This window comes from Patagioenas fasciata, assembly GCF_037038585.1.
Source record: "Patagioenas fasciata isolate bPatFas1 chromosome 19 unlocalized genomic scaffold, bPatFas1.hap1 SUPER_19_unloc_1, whole genome shotgun sequence".
Lineage (NCBI taxonomy): Eukaryota > Metazoa > Chordata > Aves > Columbiformes > Columbidae > Patagioenas > Patagioenas fasciata.
The window spans coordinates 45,956-61,597 of NW_027288507.1; the positions used below are offsets into that span (position 1 = coordinate 45,956).

Consider the following 15,642-nt stretch of genomic DNA (forward strand, 5'->3'; position numbering starts at 1 on the left):
TCGCCCCGTTATTACCCCCACACACCCTACAGTTCCCACTCACACCTCCCCAAGTCATTACCCCCGACCCCGCCGCTATCAACCCCCCACACCCACCCTCCTCTCATGGTCATTACTCCGCCCCTCACACACACCCCTTCCCCCGCCCCGTTATTACCACTGGCCCTCAGAGTTATTTTGCCCAAACCCTACGGTCACCCCCCACAGTCCTCACAGGTTCACGTCCCTCACGGTTATTCCTCCCCCCCATACACCGCAAGCTCCCCAGACCCCCGCCCCTTCCGGCCACCGTTTCCCGCCGGACGGTTCTTGCTGGCGCTCCTGGGGGCGGCGGCCACCAATGGGAAGGCAGCGTGAGGCGGCCCCTCGGCCGTGGCGCAGCGGCGGCCGCCGCCGTGTCCGTCTTCACCCCCACCAACCAGGGGGAAAGCGCCGGGAGGCGCTTCGGGATCGCCTGTTACCGCAACAAGGCCATGGGATGGCGCAGCGGAGCGTGAGTGCCGGCCCGGGGCCTGCCCGAGGGCGGGAGGGAGGCCGGCCGGCCGGCCCGTGTGGGGCGCAGGCCCGTGTGGGGCGCAGGCCCGTGTGGGGCGCAGGCCCGTGTGGGGCGCAGGCCCGTGTGGGGCGCAGGCCCGTGTGGGGCGCAGGCCCGTGTGGGGCCCGGCTGGGGGGGGGCTTGTGTGGACCTCCCTTGGACACTCTGAAGAGCAGAGGGGCCCTGCAGAGGGACCGGGACAAATTGCAGAGCTGGGCAATCACCAAGCACATGAAGTTCAACAAGAGCAAGTGCCGGATCCTGCACCTGAGCCAACCCCGGCTGTACAGACAGACTGGGGGACGAGCTGCTGGAGAGCAGCTCCATGGAGAGGGATCGGGGGTTCTGGTGGACGGCAAGTTGAACGTGAGCCACCGGTGTCCCTGGAGCCAAGAGGGCCCCGTGTCCTGGTGCACCCAGCACAGCACGGCCAGGCGGGCAGGGGGGGATTGTCCCGCTCTACTCTGCGCTGGGGCGGCCTCACCTGGAGCATCCACTGTGTGCAAGGCTGGGGACACAGGAGAAAAGGAGACAAAGCTACTGCAGCGTGTCCAGAGGAGGCTGCGAAGCTGGTGAAGGTTTGGAGGGGAAGCCGAATGAGCAGCGGCTGAAGTCCCTGGGTTTGTTCAGCTGGAGCAGAGCAGACTGAGGGCAGAGCTCATGGGCTGCAGGTTCCTCAGCAGGAGCAGGAGGGGCAGGTCTGAGCTCTTCTCTGTGACAGTGACAGAGCCCGGGGAATGGCAGAAGATGTGCCAGGGAGGGTCAGTGGGACATGAGGAAAAGGTTCTTCACCCAGAGGTGCTGGACACTGAACAGGCTCCCAGGGAGGTGTCATGGCCCCAAGTCTGGCAGTGTTCAAGGAGAGACTGGACAATGTCCTCAGGCACACGAGGTGACCTGTGGGGTGTCCTGTGCAGGGACAGGAGTTGGACTCCGTGATCCTGGTGGCACTGGGGGAGCTGGGAAGGCCCCTTTCAAGCCAAACTATTCTGTGATCCGTGTAGGTGCCTTCCAAGTCAGCACATTCTGTGATTCTATGACCCAGTTTTGTGGGGCAGCCCCGTGTGGGCACCCAGCTGTGGCAGGGGAGAGGCCCAGGTGGGGCCTGGCTGTGGAGCCGGGGAGCTTTTGTGGTACGCGGCTCTCCAGCCCAGGAAGGTGGTGGGATCTGTGTGAATCCGGGTACGCGGAGCGCCCTTGGGCACAGGGCAGTGCCCTGCGCTTTCCTGGGGAGTTACATCTCAGGAGTAGAAGTTTCCAGGCTCGTTGGCAGCACAGGTTGTTCCTCCTTGCTAAAAACTCATGTTCTTTTTTATATTGTTGACTTCACAAATTTTCTAACCGTGCCCTAATCTCTTAGAGAAAGATTTTGATGAGGTCCTGCAGACACACAGAGTGTTTGTCAACATTTTCAAAGGCCAGGTGGCAAAGAAAGATGATCTTGTTAAAGCATTTGTGACGGATGACCAAACAGAAATCTGTAAGATGGTAGGTTTCAACCACTTCGCGGTTAGCAGCTTTATAAAAGCTTGGAGAAGACTTTCCCCTCCAGGGCTGGTGACTCCAGCACTGCCCTGGGCAGCCTGTTCCAATGCCCCACAGCCCTTTGGGGAAGAAATTGTTCCAAGATCCAACCTCAGCCTCCCCTGGGGCAACTTGAGGCCGTTTCCTCTGCTCCTGGCGCTTGTTCCTGGGGAGCAGAGCCCGACCCCCCTGGCGCCAAGCTCCTTTCAGGCAGTTCAGAGATCAGAAGGTCTCCCCTCAGCTCCTGTTCTCCAGCTGAACCCCCCAGGTCCCTCAGCTGCTCCCATCACACTTGTGCTCCAAGTCTTGAATATTTGATATGTATTTAGCTGAAAAGAGTTCTGAATACTCTGTAGAATATACAGCTTTTATACACTGATGTCTGTGGACACAGAAAAAAAAAGAATTACCAGTGCTGAAGAGTTTCTCACCTAAGGTATATTTTTAAGGATGCAGGGGATGCAAAGGGGACAGTTGCTCACTTGGGGAAGTCCAATGAAATGTTAAGAACAGATCTAATTTCTTAGTCCTTCTTGGTAGGATATGAACTGTGGGCTTGTTGTGAATTCAAGGAAATCTGCGCATCTTTTTTTGTAGTTTTTCTGTGGTGAGTTTTTTCTTTGAAATCTCTCCGTGCTGTCTGTCATAATGACATACATTATTAATACTGTTATTTTTTTTATCCACTTCACATCTGACCAAACCATTCAAGCAATTGTTAAATTTAACAGAGTTACTAGATTTTTCACTCTGTAGTCAAACCCATGACATTTATTAACTGGGTTTTTTTAGTTATTTACTGTCCAGATTTTAACAGAAGGAGAGCTGCAGGTATCGGACAAAGAACGGCACACGCAGCTGGAGTAGATGTTTAGAGACATCGCGACCATTGTCGCTGACAAATGCGTGAATCCCAAAACAAAGAGGCCGTACACAGTGATCGTCATAGAAAGAGCCGTGAAGGACATTCACTACTCCGTCAAACCAAACAAGAGCACGAAGCAGCAGGTCTGTTTTCTTGCAAAATCGGTTTCAGGTCAGAGGTGGTGGCTTCAAGTGTAATTTCTCTGTTTGCAGCCACAGAGGGATCAGCAAAGCCCTGGGGGCTGAATTCTGCAGAGTGATTCTTCATCCAGCCGGTGGTTGAATGCTGGATGCAAACAGCTGCTGAAACTCGTGCAGTTTGTTTTCTAACAATTCAGGGAAGGGAGAAAGAAAGAAAGAAACTAATTAAAGCAGCAACAGTGATACACCTGGAACAGAAAGAAAAGTTTTGTCCTTTAGTTTGATTGAGGTAATAGATTGGGCCTTGCATCTGAGCCACATGTTGGTTTGCAGTATAAGTGCTATTTAAGATTTCAGACGGGTTTTTTAAGTGTTGGAGGGATCACGAATAACAAGAACTCTGCCTTTCCTTGTTAATCTACCAAAGCAGCGTTCGAGCAAACTCCCTGCAGCGCTGACAAAAGTGTCAGAAGCTGATGCGAAGGATTTGAGGTTTTGGTCTGTGTGACGGTTTTCAAGCAGGTGTGTAAATGCTCTTTGTTTTTAACACCTTTGTAGGCACTGGAAGTGATCAGACAGTTAAAGGAGACCATGCAAATCAAACGTGCTCACATGAGGCTGCGATTTATTCTTCCAGCAAGGGAGGGGAAGAAACTGAAAGAGAAGCTCAAGGTGCTGATTAAAGTGATTGAGAATGAAGATTTCCACCAACAGTTAGAAATTGTAAGCGATAAAGCCTGGCAACTGTGTGGGAGTGTTATTTTTCTCTGCTAAAGTGGCTGAAGCATTTCAAAGGGTTTCCCCAGCTGTGCTTGGCAGAGAGCTAAAGCCAGATGCCTTTCTCTGATGTCTGCATCACCCAAGACACTTCACTTTTGGTTTTCCACCAAGCTGAGTGGTGCAGTCGATGCACTGGAGGGAAGGGGTGACATCCAGAGGGACCTGGACAGGCTGGGGGGTCCATGTGAATCTTGTGAAATTCATCCAGGCCAAGTGCGAGGTCCTGCACCTGGGTCAGGGCAATACCCAGTACCAGCACAGACTGGGGGAGGGAGGGAGGGTCAGACGGATGGGCAGCAACCCTGTGGAGAAGGGCTGGTGGGTAACAAAAGGGCCATAAGCTGGCAGTGTGCTCTTGCAGCCCAGAAAGCCAAGTGTGTCCTGGGCCACATCACCAGCAGGTGGAGGGAGGGGATGCTTCCCCCTCTGCTCTGCTCTCCTGGGGCCCCCCAGAGAACTGAGTCCAGCTCTGGGGTCCCCAGCGCAAGGCAGACATGGACCCCAGGGGGTCTGTCCCTCTGTCACCAGTGCTGCCTCAGGCCCTCCAGCATTTTAGAACGATGCTAAAACCCAACCTGTGGCTGGCAATGCTAACCCAGGCGATGTGATGGTGAGTTTTGACCCACACTTATATTAACCCTCCTAAAACCAACATGGAAATGGCAGATGTTTGTGCCTCCTTGTGTGGAAGCAGCTCTGGCTGCCTCCTCCCACATCCCACCCTTGCAGCTCCAGGACAGACCCCACACTGGTGGCCCTGCCTGCATCTCCCGTCCCAGAACAGCCAAAGGAGCTGCTTGTTTTGGCCTCCAGCTGGCTGATTTAGCCTGGTTCCCTTTCTCCATGAGTGATAAAACCCGGTGCTGAGGCTCCGGTGTCAGTCCCAGCCTGTGCCTATCCTTCGTTGTGTGTCATTTCATGTGATTTTGATCACATCCTTGAAAACAAAAACAAACCTCCAACGCACTCAACCTCAGCCCTCCCAGGGCAGAGATATTTCCGCGTGGTGAACGCTCCCGTGCAAATTCTCCCGTGTCCTATTTTAGGTTTCTCACCGGCAGCGGCTGCAGACAACTGCGCTGGAGCTCCTGTCAAGCCTTTGGCAGTGGTTGTTGTGGAAGGAATAAGGGTCTCTCAGGGCAGAAGAGGAAATCTCTCCTTTCCTTCCCTGGGCTGTGTCACCCCCCCCCACCTGCCACCTAATGAAACCCCAATGGCATCAGCCCTTTCCCTCCCCTGCATTTTTTAATTTATTCCTTACATTATTAATTTTCCTATATTGGAGGGCACCGTGCAACCTTTCTTTTTCCAGTGTTTGGGAATGTGTGTGCTCCCCTGCGCACTGGTGGCGTCACCATCATTGGAGGGGTTGGACAGATGCAGAGATGAGGTTCTCAGGGACATGGGTTAGTGCTAGGGGTGGGTTATGGTTGGATTCCATGATCTTGAGGGTCTCTTCCAGCCAAAATAATTCAATGATTTTATGACCTCCATCATGGGGACGCCCCGACATGGGCTCTACTGCCCCATGGCCCCCATGGGGTGGGGACAGTGCCCTACTGTGCCCCATGCAGCTCCCCTGCCCAGTGCAGGCAGGCTGTCCCAGGCAGGGCTGTCCTGTGTGGCTCAGGGGTCACTTTGGCAGAGGGATGCTCCTGACCCTGCTGCTGCCTTCCTGGTTGGTTGTATTTTGGTGTTTTCTTACTCTAGAAACCCAGGCATTGCCTCTGGTGTCTTCCCACTCGCTCCTGTACCTTTTTGCCACTTGTCACATCCATTTCCACGGCCGCCTCTCCCGGGCCAGGCTAAGACAGCGGCAGTCAGTCCGATTGCACCCAGTGTTGTCTCCCGGGCAGGAGCTCGCTGGTGGGGTGACGTCTTCTCCTCGCCTCGCAGACATGGTGAGGAGTTGGGATGCGGTGTCTGAACACATTCAGGGAATGCTCATGATAAAGCAGTTGGCCTTTATCTTCTGCTCACAACTTAACAGTTTCAGGAGACCTGAAATTCCTGTGTTGCTGCGTGTCGTTGCTCTTCCCCTCCTTTCAAGGCAGCTAAAGCATCTCAGTGTTCCCTTGCATCTGGCAAACAGGCCACAGACCGGATTCTCCAAAAACTGAGATGGAAAAATGGAGTCCAGCTTTGTCAGAGAGAAGTCTTCAACACGTTTTGTGGCTTCTCTGTTGGCCAGAGTGCAAAGACCAGACCAAGAGCCTGAAACAACTGGCACCAGGGGAGGTTTTAGGTGGGATATAGGGGACAATTTCTTCCTGAAAAGGGCTGTCGGGCATTGGAACAGGCTGCCCATGGCAGTGGTGGAGTCACCATCCCTGTATGTCCCTTGGGACAGCCGTGTCATAGAATCACAGACTCATTTTGGTTGGGAAAGACCCTCAAGATCATTGAGTCCAACCGTTAACCCAGCCCTGGCACTAACCCACGTCCCTGAGAACCTCATCTCCGTCTGTCCAACCCTCCAGGGATGGTGACCCCACCACTGCCCTGGGCAGCCTGTTCCAATGCCTGACAGCCGTTTGGGGAAGAAATTGTTCCCCAGATCCAACCTCAACTTCCCCCGGCGCAACTTGAGGCCATTTCTGTTTGTCTTATCGCTTGTTACGCTTAGGGTGGTGAGAGCCTGGCCCAGGTTGGCCAGAGAGGTGGTGGATGCCCCGTCCCTGGAGACATCCCAGGCCAGGCTGGACGGGGCTCTGAGCAACCTGAGCTGGTGACGATGTCCCTACTCAGGGCAGGGGGTGTGGTGGGTTGCAACTTGGGCAGCTTTTGCAACGGATTTGTGGTGTCTCTGCACCCCTGTGCAGTTGTATGGATGTGACTGTGCTTGGCTGCAGGATGCTGGAGGAGGAGCTGAGGGCAAAACTGCAGTCCGAAGAGGCCCGGCGAGACCGGTCGCGAGCCCAGCTGCTGAAGAACGAGGAGCTTCTCCTTGAATTTGAAAACAGAATCGACCGCCTCCTCTTCCATCTGCACGGCATCACCGTGCCTGGCCAGGTATTCACCCAGCGCTGGGTGGCGCAGTGACGCAGCGCGGTGACACTTGGCGCAGCCACCGTCACCCCAGGTGGCTCATTTTGCCCACCAAGGTGGTTCTCTCCGTCTCCAGGATGACTCTCTCCTGTCCCGGGGGGTGGAGGAGAAGCTCCAGTACCTGGGCCAGAAGCTGCAGTACCTGGCACAGCGGGCGGCCCACCTGCCCCCTGAGTGCAAGATCCTGGATAAGAGCAACGAGATACGTGGGATGTCCATCCCTGCTGGGGTCTTCGGGGACCCGCAGCAGGCTCCTCCTGATGGCCCGTCCCAAGTGTCCCCCAGGGGGACATCAAGGGCACCTCTTGGGTTGTAACACCCACCTCCCCTTCAGCAATTAACCCAGGGTGTCTTTCACAGATTTTTGTGAAGGCCAGGGATTTTCTGGAGAAAAAAATGTCGAGTGATCCTCAGAACGTGGTGGTTTCCTTTGAGGAGAGAGACAGCAGCGATGACGGTAGGAGAGCTTAGCGGGGACGTGTCCCACGGCGACTGTCCCTGCCCCTGCCTGTTGGGATTTGTGACCATCCTCGCCTGTCTCTCCCTGTCCCAGCAGAGCCCAGCCCATGAGTTCTCTCCAGACCTTGGGGCTGTCTCCAAGGCTTTGAGCATGGGTGGTGCTTTTAGGTGGGGATGTGGGAGCATGAAGGCAGCTGGCGGGGTGGTGAGCATCGAACCACAGAAGGAACAAGAAAAGATGCTGTGGGGCAAGGAGGGAGAGCCTTGTCTTCGAAATCACCTGGTTGTGAAGAACAACCAGTGCTGGGGTCTGTCTGTGGCCTCTTCCTATTGGATGCTCTTGGAGGAGCCACTGAGTTTCTGAGCTTGCCACCTGTTTTGAATGAAGCTGGAGCTGCGTCCAGCACCGCGTGGCTCCAGACCTTTCTGGGAAGCCCCAGCAGCTGGGGATGGGCCACAGCAGCGGCACTGCCAGGCCCTGCAGGTCAGCCTGGGATGCTGGGCAGGAAGAGCCAGGGCTTGGCAGGAAAGCTCCCTGTGATGTCACCAGCCCTCCAAAGCGTGCTGGCTCTCCCTGGTGACATGGGCACAGCAGAAGTGGCCCTGCAGACCCTCCCCGGCCCGTTTCTCTCTGTTCCCTCCTCCAGAATCCTCTAAATCTGATGACGAAGATGACGAGCACGTCCCCACCCGGGAAGACATCAAGAGGGAGGGGCAGCTGCTGATCCAAAGCAAGAAGACAGCCAGCGTGTCACGGAATGCACCCCGAGATTAGTTTAAGGGACAAGAGGGTCCAAAACAACTTTTATTAAACCGGTGAGAAACAGGGTTTTAGCCCTCCAAAAGTGACTTAAATATAGGTTCGGGTATCAGTTGAGGAAAATTATGAAGGGGCAGCAACTAGTACAACAGGAGGTCCACAGTGTGCATGCACGTGGCTTCACCCAAAACAATGCCGGAACCGCCCCTGAGGCCCAGAGGAGTACACGCTTGCCTGAACACGGTGCGGGATTATTCTTAAAGGGATATAGGTACTCGTAGTGAGTACGGAAAGTGTACGCTCGCGATTCCGCGAGGGTAAATTTATAATACACTCGCAATCCTGCGAGGGTTAATTTACTTACACGTGCAAATGTGCACGGAATACTACACGTGCTTATATGGAAGCACGGGAGGAAAATACACTCGCGATTATGCGAGGAAATAATTTTATACGTGTGCAAATGTGCACAGAAGGTTACTCGTGCATATGTGCACGGAAAGTATAAATACACTCGCGCTTATGCGAGCAAATAATTTTATACGTGCTTATATTAAGCACGGGAAGTTACAGGTGCAAATGTGCACGGAAAGTATAAATATACTCGCAATCCTGCGAGCCGTTTTACTCACACCCGTGGCGGCAAGGCAAGCGGAGTCTCCATCCCGGGGAGGAGGGCTCTCGGCGGCAGCATCTCGCCCGTGCTCCGAGAGACCCGCGACAATGGGCGGAGTCTCGACGAGAGTCCCGTTTTTTATAGGCTGATCAGACCTGACTCTAGGCATTCTAGAAGCTTCTCTGCACCCCCACACCGGTTGTGGGGTGCCCCTGAAGCCTCCAAACATCCCCCACACTGGCCGCGGGCACCCAGCGGCTCACTGGCGCCTCGGCACTCCCGTCTCCTAATGACCCTGAGCCCTTCTCTCTGTCACCCTCTTCCCGAATGTTCTGCAGGGTACGCTAAATTAGGCTTTTAGACATATCTGTGGAACAGGTTTTTTTCTACAAAGACTACATACAGGTTGCATTGTTTAATGGCAGCATGTACTAATATTATATGCTCAGGTTTCACAGCCACTGATAACATATCCATTTAGGCCAGTTTGATTAACAAATATATCGTTAAGTCTATTACAGTCTCTAACCCCAGGAAAAATACACCCACGTGTTTAGTGAGAAATTATATTACGGATATACGCTTGCCTGAATCTGGCAAGGAATTATTCAAGAAAATCCACGGGTTTATAATGAGGAAAACACCCGCCCAAGCGGCGAGGAATTATTTAATACACTCGCTGATCTGGTGAGGAAATAGCTCAGTTCTACCTAGTAAGTTATCGCTCACCCCAGCGAGGCGACGAGGCTGACCCAATCCCGGGAGGCTACTTTAGGTGGCGATCCTGCCTAAGGGGAGGCTTCAGGCAGACAGACCCGCAGCTCCGAGAAGACCACAAACGGCCATTCAACGGGACCCCGTTTATATCCGTGTCAGATCTGACTGTGGGCGGTCTAGAAGCTTCACGTCTTCTCTGCACGCCCCTACTGTGGCAGGGCAGCCGCGCTCCCCGCTGCAGACACGTTGGGTGAGAGAGGCAGGAAGAAGCGGGGAAGGGTAGAAGAAAGCCCATCGGCGCTTGCAGCCCGGTGTCCCCATGTGGGGACATGGCAGGGGCGGCCTGGGGAAACCCCTCCCGCTCGGGAGACAGTGGGGTGGGGGCAGCTCCCAGAAACCCCTGCCCACTGCAGAGCCCCTGGCAGGGCCTGGGGGGCAGGTGTGTGCAGCCCCTCTGTGACACGGTCCGAGGTCACAGTGGGACAGCCAGACGTCACAGTGGTGACAGTCCCCCTTTCCCTGTCGTGACCAGCATCTGCCCCACTCACCCCGGTGAGGCCGAGTCGACTCCAAGTGCTGAGAGCTGCTCTCGCCACCGCTCTGCTCTGGAGTAGCTGCTCTGCAGTGAGGAGGAGAAGGCGGAGAGAGGGAGCACGACAGCACCAAGGAGTGTGAAAGGTGGAGAAGGAGAAGGAGGAGGAGGAGGAGAAGGAGAAGGAGAAGGAGGAGGAGGAGGAGAAGGAGAAGGAGGAGGAGGAGGAGAAGAGAAAAAGAAGGAGGAGGAGGAGGAGGAGAAGGAGGAGGAGGAGAAGGAGGAGGACAAGGAGAAGCAGTAAAGCCATTGTCCAGCCACTTGCTGCAGTTGTTGACTTGAAGCAGCAGTGGAACTAAGATGGCAAGACAGCTCTTCTTGCAGCCTCACCTGAGCCCAACTATTGAGAAGCTCGAGCGTTATGGTAAGGCCTTCAGGCCCAATTTCACATGTGTGTCTGGGTCAAGGACATCTCTGAAATCAGGATGGAAACCCAAGGACTGTGGGGGGTGGTTGCTCAGGAGTGGTGACTGCAAGGAGGGACCTGCTTGACCATCCCAAAGGGCTGAGGGGCTGATGTGGCAGCCAGGGCTCCTGGTTCCCTTCCTGACGTGGCCCCTGCCTTCCTGGGGCAGCCCAGGCAGAAACCCCTGACCCCAAAGGGCTGCCCTTGCCTGGCGCTGGGCATTGCCCACGCTGAGCTCATGTCTGAATGGAAGAGCTGAAGGTGCTCGTGGGCCACGTGGGCTCTGTGTGTTCAGAGATGTGACCCGGCAAAACTGGCCCCTGCTGGGGAGACACCAGGGCCTGCCCTGAGCCTCCGAGAGCCGCGTGGAGCACAGCCCCGTGCCCCCGCGGGCATGGCAAAGCACTGCCGGCTTCCCGTGGGAGTGGGTCACACCCTGGAGAGCTGCACCTGCAAGGAAAGGAGCCCCTTGGAGGCAGCATGAGGTGTCCTTTGGTTCTTGCCGGGCTGGAGAGAGACCACCTGAAATGCCTGAGTGAAAGATGCATCGCTCCTTGGACAGGAGTGGGCCGAATGGTCTTGAGCTTGCTGCCTCAGAGCATGACAGGTCTTTCCCTTGTTTTTCCAGAGTTCGCTAAGATTTGGGCCAGCACATCGTATCACCTCAGCCTGCAGCTGGCTCTCCACCAGGTGGGCCTTACCTCCTTCTCCCCTCACACCCTGATGAACGCTGATCAAGTCCTGACAGCCCTTTGCCATGGGGTGCAGCTGTTCTTCCCCTGCGTTGAAAGCGGGAGCAACGCCCCAGCACGACACTGCAATGCACACAGTGACATGGACACCTTCTCTGTCCATTCAGATGTACAAGAAGGTCCCCCCGTCAGAGTTGCATGTGAAAACCTGGAAGCCTGGGACACATCTGGATTTATTCCAAGCGTGGGAACCCCCTGCCTTCTATCTGATTGAGCCAGAGGGTGTTTGTCAGCTTTCCCTCACCTATTTGGTTCTTCGTAGCTGAAGGGGGGTGAGAGGGAAAAGCGCAGCCCCTGTTTGTGTTCTCCCAAGGAGCCCATCTTGCTCCTTTGTGCCTCAGGCCAGGGCAGGGCACTAAACGCCATCAGCCTCCTCTGACAAGTCACCCGTCTGCCCCTCCAAGACTTCTTCCCATCCGCCATCTCCTCTGTTCCAGGCTGTCCGCATTCCCGGAATCGGGACTTTTGCGGTTGTCAGAAAGCGAGTAGCCCTCAGCGAGCAGGATCTGGTGATCGTGGAGAGACCCGTGTTTCGACCTGAAAAGGCTGTTGTGCAGGACCATGAGCTCCGCTATGGTTGCAAAGACTTCCCTGGTAAGCAGCGTGAAAGCGGCGCTGGCCCTTGAGCAGGGTGGGGAGGGGTGCTGTGCTCCCCAGAGGTGACTGAGGGGAGTACCAGCCACCCACCGCGGTCCTGCCAAGAGCTTCACTCGACAAAACCAGCCGGCTGTGAAAGGACCCTGCCTAGCTGTTTGTTTTAAAGAATCACCAGCGGACAATACAGCTAAGAGCGCACTCTCTTTGTCCTGCTTCAACAACAGGTTCCCTCACAGCTTCCTTGGTGTGGTGTCTTCTGGTTCCGTGATGCTTCAACTCTTGCTCCCCCTTTCCGCTGCACTAGACCTCCTCCAGGCAAATGCCGGGGCTCTTCCCAGCTCCCTCAGCCTCCTTGCACGGGGGAAAAGCAGGGGAAACCCAGGGGGGTAAGATGGTTCCTTCCAAAAGCCAGTGACGGCGACACCTGCGCCTTCTAGTCACTACTGCCTTTGGGGCAGCTGTTGTGGGACCCTGGGGAGCACCCAGAGCTTGGGGCTGTGTTTGGGGTGCGTTTCTCTCTAAAGACAAAGACAGCACCGAGTGTGGGCTGGCACCCTCCAGCTTGCCCTGGGACCTGGTGCCTATCTCCCCACTTTGTCCCGCAGTCACTCTTCTTCCCACCAAGTGCCTAAGACTCTTTGTTTCCCTTTCTGTATCAGAGAAACCACAGCTGTCTGCTCCGCACCTCACTGTCCACTTTAAGAGGAAGGGACAAGCCGAGCGTCTCCTCAGAGGCGCTGGCCCAGCCAGACAGCCCAGTACCAAAGTGTTGCCCGAGGGCCTGGAGGCTGCAGACCTTTGATTGTAGCCTGCCCAGCAGGTCTGCAAGCTCATGTGTTCCTCTTCTCTTGTCTTTCAGGCCATCAAGATTTCGAACAACTGCCGTATGCTGAGATAGCCTCAGAGAACGCTGTCTCTGAGGGCACCGTGCAGCTCTACATGGAAAGGACCACGCACCTTTTCCATGCCTACCTAGAGAACAGGAAGAACGTTGCCATCATCTGGAGGGACGTGGGCATGCTGATTGCCGAGGGAAAAGAGATAAAAAAGAGATTTTACTTACACTTTTTGGAAAGGCTGAATGGCACTGGCAAGATGCTGCAAGCTCTTCTCGAGGTAGGATTTTCACTTTCCCAGCCCCACTCCTGCTGCTTCTGAAATGCTTTCTGGGGGCTGCTTTCCCCTGGCCGACCATGCCTTGTTCAGTCACCTGGGCTCCTGGAGCTCTAGAGCACAGCAGGCTCTCTGCAGAGCACCTCCCTGGCGTGCAATGGCCTGGCTTTGCAAGAGCCACCCCCAGAGGAGCTGCACTTTGCGAGAAAAGGCCGGCGTTGATGGCGCGGAGCGCTGCGTGCCCCACTCTGGGGGCCGGGAGCAGAGGCACAGGCAGAGCAAGGCTTGCTGAGCCCAGAGCCCTTGGGCGGCTCTGGCTCTTTGCTGGCGCTGGGCTGAGGCGGAGCGAGCAGCCGGCCCTTCCCAGTGTCCGCTCCTCCCGTCATCCGTCTCTGTCCTCGTTGCAGATGCCGGAGATGAGGGACTCAGTCATCTCACGCCATGACACCGCTGCTTCCCAGACCTCCTCTGGACGTGTTATCGTCCTGCCATGGTATGTTTGACTTCACTTGGAGGAACGTGGGACAGTGGCACGGCTTATGCATCTGTCCTACTGTGGAGCTAGAGACGCATTTAGGCAACATTTCCCACTACGTTTCTCCTGCTCCTTTTCTTTCCTCTGTGGGAGAGACTGCTCTTAGGTCCGGAAACGTTAATCTGCAAGGCTCTACAAGGAACTTGGAGGGCAAGATCAGAATTCGAAAGGGTGTTAGAAAATCAGAGCACTAGATAATATTCTGCTCTCCATGTGCACTATGAGCAGGATCATTTCCCCAGAAGCAGCAAGGGGGTTTTGTGGGAGGACGGCCATTCTCACGGGAAGGATGGAAAAAAGTGGGCACAGGCTGACGGGGTCTCACCTAGCCCTCCCGGCACTGGAGTTTCTACTGCAGCCCTCCGGGTTGGGCTGCCTTGGGAAACAATGTGGTGTCCTTTCTTCAGCCTGGTACCTTCTTGCTCTTCCAGGTACCAACTTGAGACCGTGCCGAAAATGCCAGCGCTGATAGACCTGAAAGGATGTGTGAAGGGAAAAGGTGATGGCCTGTGGTGTGAACCTGCCCCAGCAGCAAATCTGTGTGCACGGGACCAATGCAGAAACCCCAGAGCCGGATTCCCTTGAGATAAATGATTCCCCTCCCCAGAATGGCTCCTGGACAGCACGAGTATCTCCCATGGAACCCCCCGTTTCAGCACACGGATGAGAGAAAGCCATGCAAACAGTCTTCCCCAGGGAATAACGGTGCACTGTAGGCATGGGGCATTGGATGTTAAAACAGTGTCAGAAAAGGCCTAAGACCTCCCAGGAAACATGGCTTTCCCCCAAAGGGATGAAAAGGACCACCTTCCCCAGTGTTACCACAGCCCTGAGCAGACCCGCACGTCACTCTCCTTGGAACTGGCACACAAGTGGCACCCGGTTCCCAGAACAACACCGAGATGCTGTTCTGAAGAACCGTCTCCTTTCCCGTTTCTAGAGGATGCTGCCGAGAAGCGCCTCCTCCGTCGAGCAAGGCTTCCTCCAAATCGGTTACCTGCCCTGACTGTGAAGCCGGAGCAGGGTCAGAAAGCTGAGGGGAGTGAGCCTCGCGCCAGGTGAGACACTCGCATAAATGGGTGAGCGTGACCCCCTGCTCCGGCCTCTGTGGGAGCGAGACGTTTCTCCTGGAAACACCCCAAGTGCGCTTTTCCCATGTCCCACTAACTCATGGTTTCTTGGTCATGGCAGTGTCTTGTAGCTTCTTGGCAGACTCTGCTGGCACCACTATTTCTTTCTTCCCTTCCGATGTGCAGATCTCTTGAGTAACCAAGTGCAAAGGTTGATTCCAGGAGCAGAAGGTCATTTTGGCTTTCCCTTCAGGTTGAAATGAGCCTGGCCTTTCTGTTTGCTGAGAACAGAGTTCTGCAGTTAGTTACTGCAGAGGATTGCCCTGAGCAACCAGGAGCCTCTTCTACGCTGACGCCTGTCTTACGCAGAGCCCAGTGGCAGGATGGCCCTTCTCGTGGGGTCGTGTCCTCCTCCCTTTGACACTGTGTCCCCAGCGCCCAACCTGCCCGTACAGGGCATAGCGCTATCTCCGGGCACAGGACCCTGTTCCTCTGGTTGCTCCAGCAAGAGAGGGCCGAGACCTGGGCATCCTGGGTTGCAGGGGGGGCTGTTGGGCACATCCGAGGCTGACAGCTTGGGGTCTTCTCTGTGCCTGGGGACTTGATCACAAGGATGCGAGCAGAGCACGTTCTGCTGCAGAAGCAGGTGCGCCACCTGGAAGCACAGGATGCAGAACCAGCTCCTCCTGCGCTCCTGCCAACACGCCCTGTTGTGTCTTTGCAGGCAGCTACCGGTCATCCAGAGGAGCTGCTTGAAGGAAAAGGAGGAGAAAGGAAAGCTACCGCCTCTGGTTGCACCCAGAGAAGTGGACTTCATAGCCAGAGCCATTGAGAGGAGAGAAAAGGTACCCGACACCGGATGCTGCAGGAGCACATCGTACTGGACTGTAGAGCAGCGTTGCTCCACACGTGCCAGTGCTCACAAGATTCTTCACTGGGTGTTCACGGGACCACTGACCAGTTGCTTTGGTGTTTGCTTGAAGGGAGGCGGGTCACTGTCAGTTGAGAATACACTTGTCACTTCCAGTAGCCTGGAAACACCCCCAGAGCCCTCACTTGAGGCCGTTTCTGTCGGCCAGGTGACTGCAGGGCTTGTCTGGGCTCGCCAGCTGCCGGCTGGTTTGTAGCCCAGT

The 15,642-nt window shown here is 55.5% G+C and overlaps 1 protein-coding gene across 1 annotated transcript; it reads left to right on the forward strand.

Annotated features, from left to right (window-relative positions):
- The first annotated feature begins 362 nt into the window (after positions 1–362).
- Positions 363–11,127, forward strand: LOC139826645 (ribosome maturation protein SBDS-like). The gene is made up of 4 exons (XM_071802997.1): positions 363–3,067; positions 3,623–3,787; positions 6,697–8,167; positions 11,071–11,127. Exons 1-3 carry the CDS (start codon positions 2,927–2,929, stop codon positions 6,793–6,795), a joined length of 405 nt encoding a protein of 134 aa, XP_071659098.1. The 5' UTR covers positions 363–2,926; the 3' UTR covers positions 6,796–8,167; positions 11,071–11,127.
- Positions 11,128–15,642: the final 4,515 nt, after the last annotated feature.